This window comes from Leptonychotes weddellii, chromosome 6 (assembly GCF_054177405.1).
Source record: "Leptonychotes weddellii isolate Sample4059 chromosome 6, ASM5417740v2, whole genome shotgun sequence".
NCBI classification, from domain to species: Eukaryota; Metazoa; Chordata; class Mammalia; order Carnivora; family Phocidae; genus Leptonychotes; species Leptonychotes weddellii.
This window is the reverse complement of record NC_138374.1, coordinates 115913422-115920965: the sequence shown is the minus strand read 5'-3', so window position 1 is coordinate 115920965 and position 7544 is coordinate 115913422. Positions and strand designations below refer to the sequence as shown.

The window sequence follows — 7544 nt, the reverse complement described above, 5'->3', positions numbered from 1 at the left end:
CACCGCCAGGACTAGTAGTCTAGCTATATGCCTGAAATTTCTAGCTCACTTAGATGACTCGGGAGAAAACGGCTTCAAATTCTTGCACTTTTTAAAGTACTAAGTGACGATAACATTTTTGTCCCTTAGTCAATAGCGTCCTGAAATGATTCCGAGGAATTTGTTCTTTTTTTTTTGATTAGGCATTTATATGGACAGCCCATTCGAAACGAACAAGGAAGGCGGGGGAAGAAAGCGGAAGCCGCGGGGTCTTCTAAACCAGAAAGTCTCCGGAGCTTGCGCTAAGCTATTTGCGGCGCCCCCCACTTACACGCAGGTCTCAGAAACAGGCGGGGGGAAAAGGCGTCGTACCTGGAGCTGAGACCAGGCGGCCGGAGTCCTCAGGGATGAACCTCGAGTTGCTGGGTGAGGAGGGCTATGGTTGCGTCTTAGAAAACCCTTTGGTCCTGGAAAGGAGGGAACCCGGGCGGGAGAGACTCAGGCTGCAACCTTAGGGACATAGTTCTCCTGTGGATCATTGGGCGCTCCTGTTATGGAACAGCAACGGGAGGAGGAAGCCCACCTTCTGCCTAAGCAGAATGCATTGCCTTTCCCGAGGCTACTTTCATATCAGTGGTGGAGCGGCAAGCACAGTTTGTGACTTCGGTTTGATTACAAGGATCGAAGGTGCTGAAGTAGCCCAGAGCAGGCAGGACCAGAGTTTTTGGAGAAGAAGGAATCTGAGGATGTGAGGCTTGAGGTGAAGCTTGGAAGACTTGTCAGGGGTTTGGGTGCCTGGAAAAGGTAGACTGTTTTGTAGAAATACAGGATGCCTAAGGAAGGGAACTTGGAGATCTTCTAGTTGAAGTCCCTCATTGGACAGATGAAAAAAGTCTTAGTGGGTAGTGAGGTAGTGACTGGAAGGCACTGAGTAAATGGCATAGTTGGCACTGGAATCCAGTTATCTTGACTTTCTATTTAACCCCTCAGCTACCGGGGACGGTGTGTAAAACACCTGAGAACTACAGAAGCAGTTGCTTTTTGTCAACCTCTCTGTGAGTCATTTCCTCCCTATCCCTTATCCAAGTTGTTTAAAAACTTAGGCCCTTCTAGGTTTTCATTAGGTGTTTAGCATGATAGCCTAGGGATGTCTGAGGTTTTCCAGATTTCCTAAATGACTTGCTGTAAAGTTAAAAGAAAAAACACAAACAAAACTCAGAAGTTCTACTGGATGTTAAAAGGGCTACAGAGATTTTAAAGAAATCGTCCTTACCTTTAAGGAGCTTTTTGTAAAGCAAGGAGATTAAGGTGATTATCTAAATAGGCATAATATATTGTAGAACATAGGCCTTTAAGGGTCATTACCAAGCGCTAAGAACATTTAGAAGAGGGAGTGAATGTCTTTGAGGCAGGGGAAGAAGGGTATCCAGGAACAAAAAAATCTATGGAGGAGTTGGGAGTTTTGAGTGGACATTTAAGATTAGTAAAATAGTGAAAGACTGAAGCATGAAGATATAAGGAGAAGTGCGTGTTAGGAATGTTTGAGCTAAGACATCAGTGTGAAAACACCTAAAGAATGTTCCTGCTTGGCCAGGTTGTGGGTACTGTGAATAAAGGGAAGGCCAAGAGATGCTGTCTGTTCTGTGGAGGCTCTTGAATGCCCAGCTAAAAAGTTTGTGCTTTTTAAGGGAGGTAGGGCAGATCCATTGAAGGGTTTTGACCCGGTAAGTAACTTAATCAGAGCTATGATTTTTATTTTTTATTTATTTTTTTAAAGATTTATCTGACAGTGGAACGCCTGGGTGACTCGGTCGTTAAGCGTCTGCCGTCGGCTCAGGTCATGATCCCAGGGTCCTGGGATCGAGCCCCGCATCGGGCTCCCTGCTCAGCAGGAAGCCTGCTTCTCCCTCTCCCACTCCCCCTGCTTGTGTTCCCTCTCTCGCTGTCTCTGTCAAATAAATAAATAAAATCTTTAAAAAAAAAAAAAGATTTATCTGACAGCAACATGTCGTTGAGTCTTGGTTGGTGTCAAACCAGTTTGGAGGGCTAGAGTAAATGAGTGATAAAGAAAGCCTGAGCTAGGAAATGGAACGAAGAGACACTGAGGAGGTAGAGTTCACAAAATTTGAGAATTGATTGCATTTGGTGGTAGTGCTGGTGGTGAGGAACTATGAAGTGAAAATCATGGGAGCCAATGGTGGTATTACTGATAAACTTTTAAGGAAATTGGGAAAAGAGAGCATTGGGCATGTTGAGTGTGGATCTGGGGTTCAGGAGGTAGGTTTAGATTTATGAGAGAGATGTGTACTTTTACTGCAGGTGGGCTTGTTGAAACCTTGTGAGTGGATGACCAGACCAGGGGAAAAGGTGGGAGGGGCAGAAAGAAAACTGCAGAGGGCAGAATCTTAGACAATTACCTATATTTTGGAGTTAGGAGGAGGAATAAATGATAGTAAATTAAGAGTTATATAGTACTTATGAGCTAGGCAAATTTTTGCATGCTTCTATATATTTATCCATGTAGAGGTGGAAGAGGATACTCGTTGGTGTGCTCTCAGAAGCCAGGTGAAGAGCACTTGAGGCTGAGAGCTGAGAAAGGACTGCTTGGTATAGTCCTTAGGCACTTGGCACCCCTCAGCAACTTGAGTGGAAGCCAGATTACAGTCATTTTAGGAAGGTGTGGGAGGCGGAGTGGAGACCAGAGGTCGACCCTTATTTTTAAAAACTTCAGGATGGAGGAAAGGTGATAGATAGGCTAGTACATTGAAAGAAATAGTCATGGGAGAGGTTTTTCTTGAATGATACAGAAGATTTGGGAGGGTGAAATTTAGGAATATTTAGCATTGGAAGTTTAGACAATTTATTAATTTTTAAAGATTTTATTTATTTGAGAAAGAGCATGTTGGGGGCCGGGCAGGAGCAGAGGGAGAGGGACAAGCAGACTGATTCCATGCTGACTGTGCGGCCTGATGTGGGGCTTGATCCCTTCACCCTGGGATCATGACCTGAACCGAAATCAAGATTGACACTTAACTGACTGAGCCACCCAGGCACCCAAGGAAGGTTAGACAATTTAAAAGAAGGCTGGGCCCATAAATCTACATTTCTATGGAAATGACTGAGGTTTAAAGGAGAAAGTTAATGATTGCAGATAAAAAGCTCAAAGGAGCAGAAGTGAGTGATTGTGGGAGCATGCATATGAAAGAATATCTGACCGGATAAAGGAAAAGAATGATAATGCTCCTAATGTGAACTCAAGATACTGATTTTATTTCTGCAATCACTTTTGAGCCCTTGCTATGTATCCGACAGTATGCACTGGAGATACAAAGTTAAATAAGAGTTTTTCAGAACTATTTTTACTACAACTCACAGTAAGAAATCTCTTTTTCTTTTTCTTGAGGGAGAGGGCAGGGAGGGGCAGAGGGAGAGAGAGATCTTAAGCAGGCTCCATGCCCAGTGCAGAGCCCGATGCCGGGGCTCAATCTCACAACCCTGAGATCGTGACCTGAGCCGAAATCAAGAGTCAGATACTCAACTGATTGAGCCACCCAAGATGCCCAAGAGCTCTGTTTTCTATCACAACCCGTCATATATTCAAATATATATAACTGAGTTTCTCAAAATTATACTTAATTCCTGTTATGCCCAGTGTCCTCTGATGTCTTCTGTTCTAATCTATTAAAAACCTTGTTGGGGCTCACTAAATTGATTTATCCACTTATGGTGGGTTGGGTCCTACTGCTTGAAAAACACTGAAATAAATACAGCCTTGGCCCTGAATAAATATGTAGAACTAGGGGGAGCGAAACATAAATACTGTGTCTAATATGGAACCGTAATAAGTGAACGCATTATGGGAGTTCAGCTGAAAGCAATTAATTCTGCATTGTTGAGGTTGGCAGTAGAATTTGGGGATGATAAGCGTCATTTAACCCAGACAGTACAGATAGGGTAGGGTTTTTCCAGAGGAAGTAGTTAGAGAAGGTAATTAGTGCGGAGAAGAGTTGAGGCAAATGTTCTGAGGCATGACTGCATGTGGTATGTTCAAGAAATGGTCAGTAATCTGCAGCTGGTGCTTAGGGTGGGTTATGCGAGGTTCTGTACTAGGTGCTGATGGGAAGTTAGCTAAACATGCAGTGGAAAATACTGGTTGGGGCCAGAATGAAATCACTTTTTAAAAATTGTACTTAAAAGTTTAGTATATTGTGGGGTGAGGAAGATTTTTAAGCAGCTAAGTGACAGGTGAGATTTGGGTCTTTGGAAGTTGGCTGTGGCAGCTCTGTGAGGGAGGCGAGACTGGAGTCAAGGACATGTAGTAATTATGGTAGGGAGGGCATCGGGTGAGGGCGGGGTGGGATCCGTTATCTAGACGCCTGCAAGTTGCATTTCTCTAAAAGAAACGCCACCGACTGTGTCCTCACTTGTTAGATTGAGGAAACAGTGGAGACTGCTACTCCACACCTAGCCGTTACAACAGGGAGGAATTGGCTGGAATCGAAAATAATAGGGCCATTGGGAGAAAAGGTCCGTGCAGTTTTGGAGCTCATGATAGGTCTTTAAGGAGGTGGATGTTCCGCAGTGTAGAGAATAGACCTTATTCCGTGTCAGGAGACCGGGGGGAAGAAGGCTGGAAAGGCCTGCAAGCTGAAGGGCAGTTGGAGGAGGGCTGTTCACAGGACAGAAAGGAGGAGGCCCCTGGGGAAGCTGGTGTGGCCGTGCTGGAAGCAGTGTGAACTCGGGTTCCGGAAGGGCGGCTGCAAAGAAAGGGCGCATAGCTGAAGTGAAGGTCTGAGCACAGGTTTTGAAGAACAGTGTCAGGAAAATTAGTGTGGTCCAAGGCCAAGATTGTAAAAGTGAGGCAGCTAGGAAGGGTTTGTAACATTATGTGGAGAGTGAAGAGTAAAAAAAGTTTCCTGCTTGGTTGGGCTGGTTGGTGTAATACCAAAATTATTCATTCAGCGCTCAGCAAAGACCTTTCGTGTGCCGTCTGTGGGCTTTATTGGCAGAGGGGAAGTGGGAAGCTTCTAATTTTTCTTTTGTCTTTTCTGGGAAAAAGCATGGTTTTTTGGAACAAATAAAGTGAACACTGGTTGTTGCCAAGAAAAACCCTCAATAGGTGGAGATTTTAGGTAGGTCACTTAGCTCACTTCTCTTGGTTGAATTACATTCCTTGGCCGTGACGGAGTAACTGGTGGTGATCTTTGAGGTTTGTGGAGAGAAAGGGAGATGTACTGAAGGAAAGCACATGGACACATTTTGACTTTCAATAAAGGGTGGGTGTGTTGTGTTTTACAGATGTTAGACTAATAACCTCGAGGTCAGGTTCGGGCAAGATTCTAGAGCCTTTTTAGTGTAGTTAAGAGTATGGTTTCTGGGTCAGGTTCCAATTTTGCCGGTTTTTAACTGTGTGAACTTGGGAAGTGACTTAACCTTGAAGCCTAACTTTATCTGTGAAATGGAATGTAATAGTGTCACTGAACCAATGGGAGTTTGCTCCTTGGTCAGTCACAGATATAGCAGATGGAGTTGGTGCACAAAATAAACTTTATTTGAAGCAAGTAAGGAGATCATGGGGAATAACTTCCAAAACCATGACTCTGAGCAAGCGTGAATGGGTTCCTTCTATTTAGGGTTAGGATGAATATTTAGTTGGGAAGCCTTGTCCTTGCACGTAGAGGTGAACAGAAGGCCACATAAGCCCCTTAAGGAAACCTGCTATACATATTGTTATGTAAATGAGGCTTGTGCTCCTCGTCTGGCGGAGATTTTAGTTTTTTTTTTTTTTTTTTAAAGATTTTATTTATTTATTTGACAGAGAGAGACACAGCGAGAGAGGGAACACAAGCAGGGGGAGTGGGAGAGGGAGAAGCAGGCCTCCCGCCGAGCAGGGAGCCCGATGCGGGACTCGATCCCAGGACCCCGGGACCATGACCTGAGCCGAAGGCAGTCGCTTAACCAACTGAGCCACCCAGGCGCCCGAGATTTTAGTATTATAATGAGGTAAAGGTAGTTGGAGGTCACTCCGTGGTCCTGCACAGGCACCAGGCAAGGGTTATACTCAAACTGGTCTGGGTGGTCTGGTCCCTGCTGCTTGAGGGGTGGTTTCAGTTTCCATTTGCCTGAGTGAAGAGATCAGTGGGAAAGAAGAGCTTAAGGAAAAATGTGGGACAGAGGTTGGTGAGTACAAGCAGGTGGGCAGTAAAGGTCAGGTCTTGGGGTCTAGCTGGTGACAGCAGTAGTCACTTACTAGTGAATTGAGAGGACTGAATGGGAATATATGGAAGACCTTACTACAGAGCCGGACACATCAGCATTCAATAAGGGGTAGCTGCTAATGATAAATACAGGTTTGAGCACTTGAGAGAAATGATGAGCCACTGTGAATTTAAGTCTGGAAATCTCATTGTGGTTCTTTAATTTCTTGCTTTTCAAACGAACAAATATAGCACATATTTATCACAACAGTGGAAACAGTTCAAACACGCATGCAGAAAAAACTCTTTCTCCCCTTCCCCAAATTGTAACTGTCTAGAGTTTATCCTTTTATAGTTTACTCCTTGCTCACACAAACATTTAAACAAATTTATTAGGGCTTTGTTTTTGCCTTTTTACAGAAATAGAACCTTTTTATACACATTATTTGAAACTTGCTTTATTCACTTAACACTGTAGGATGCTATTCCTACACATTAGGAGATAATAGATCTAAAAATAGATTTTAATGCATTCATGTAGGTACACACACAGGATACATAATTTTAACGGTAAAATTTCCATGCTTTTAAAAAAAAAGTGGTCTTTTTCTCCCTTGCTGCCTCCTTTTTGTTGGTAATCCCATGTATTTACTACCATATTTTTCTCTGTGCTTATATATACTTGTGTGTGTGTGTGCATGCGCACGTGCACATGATAATAAAAAATGAGATTATATAATATACACTTTGTGTTTTGCCTTTTTTTCTACTTAGTAACACCAATGCAAATTTCTCTAAGAATTAGCATAATGTATTAGTATTTTTATATTTGAATACAATGTAATTTATTCATCCATTCCACTATTAATGGACATTTACTTTGTTTCCAGTTTGGGTAGGTTTTCTTTGTTTTTTGGCCACCAAGAACAATACTTGAAATATTTGTACTTCTGTCCCACTGTTGTGTTTACATCTATGGAGATTAGATTTCCAATTGTAGGATGGCTGAAGTAAGGACTATATATGTTTTGCTTTTATTTTTTTAAAAATATTTTATTTATTTATTCATGAGAGTCAGAGAGAGAGAGAGAGGCAGAGGCAGAGGGAGAAGCAGACTCCCCGCCTAGCAGGAAGCCCGATGCGGGACTCAATCCCAGGACCCTGGGATCATGACCTGAGCCGAAGGCAGATGCTTAACCGTCTGAGCCACCCAGGTGCCCCTATGTTTTGCTTTTAATAGATGCTGTTAGATCCATTTTCCAAAAGACTATAACAATTCCCATTTTTACAGGTAATGTGTAAAAATGTCCCTTTGCCCTCCCCTCCACCCCCAGGTGTTCTCTCCCTAAATTTTCCTGTTTTTTTTTT

General features: G+C 43.2%; 1 protein-coding gene across 3 annotated transcripts in view; it reads left to right on the top strand.

The window, feature by feature from the left end:
* The first annotated feature begins 237 nt into the window (after positions 1–237).
* RBBP5 (RB binding protein 5, histone lysine methyltransferase complex subunit) overlaps positions 238–7544 on the top strand; it is a 33485-nt gene continuing 26178 nt past the window's right edge. For 2 of the 3 annotated variants that reach the window (XM_081825091.1, XM_081825090.1), the window contains exon 1: positions 238–405. In XM_081825091.1, the coding sequence (XP_081681217.1) occupies positions 387–405 (19 nt within the window). In that variant the 5' untranslated portion in view covers positions 238–386. The remainder of the gene's footprint in view (positions 406–7544) is intronic. The other variant, XM_081825092.1, reaches the window with a different exon arrangement.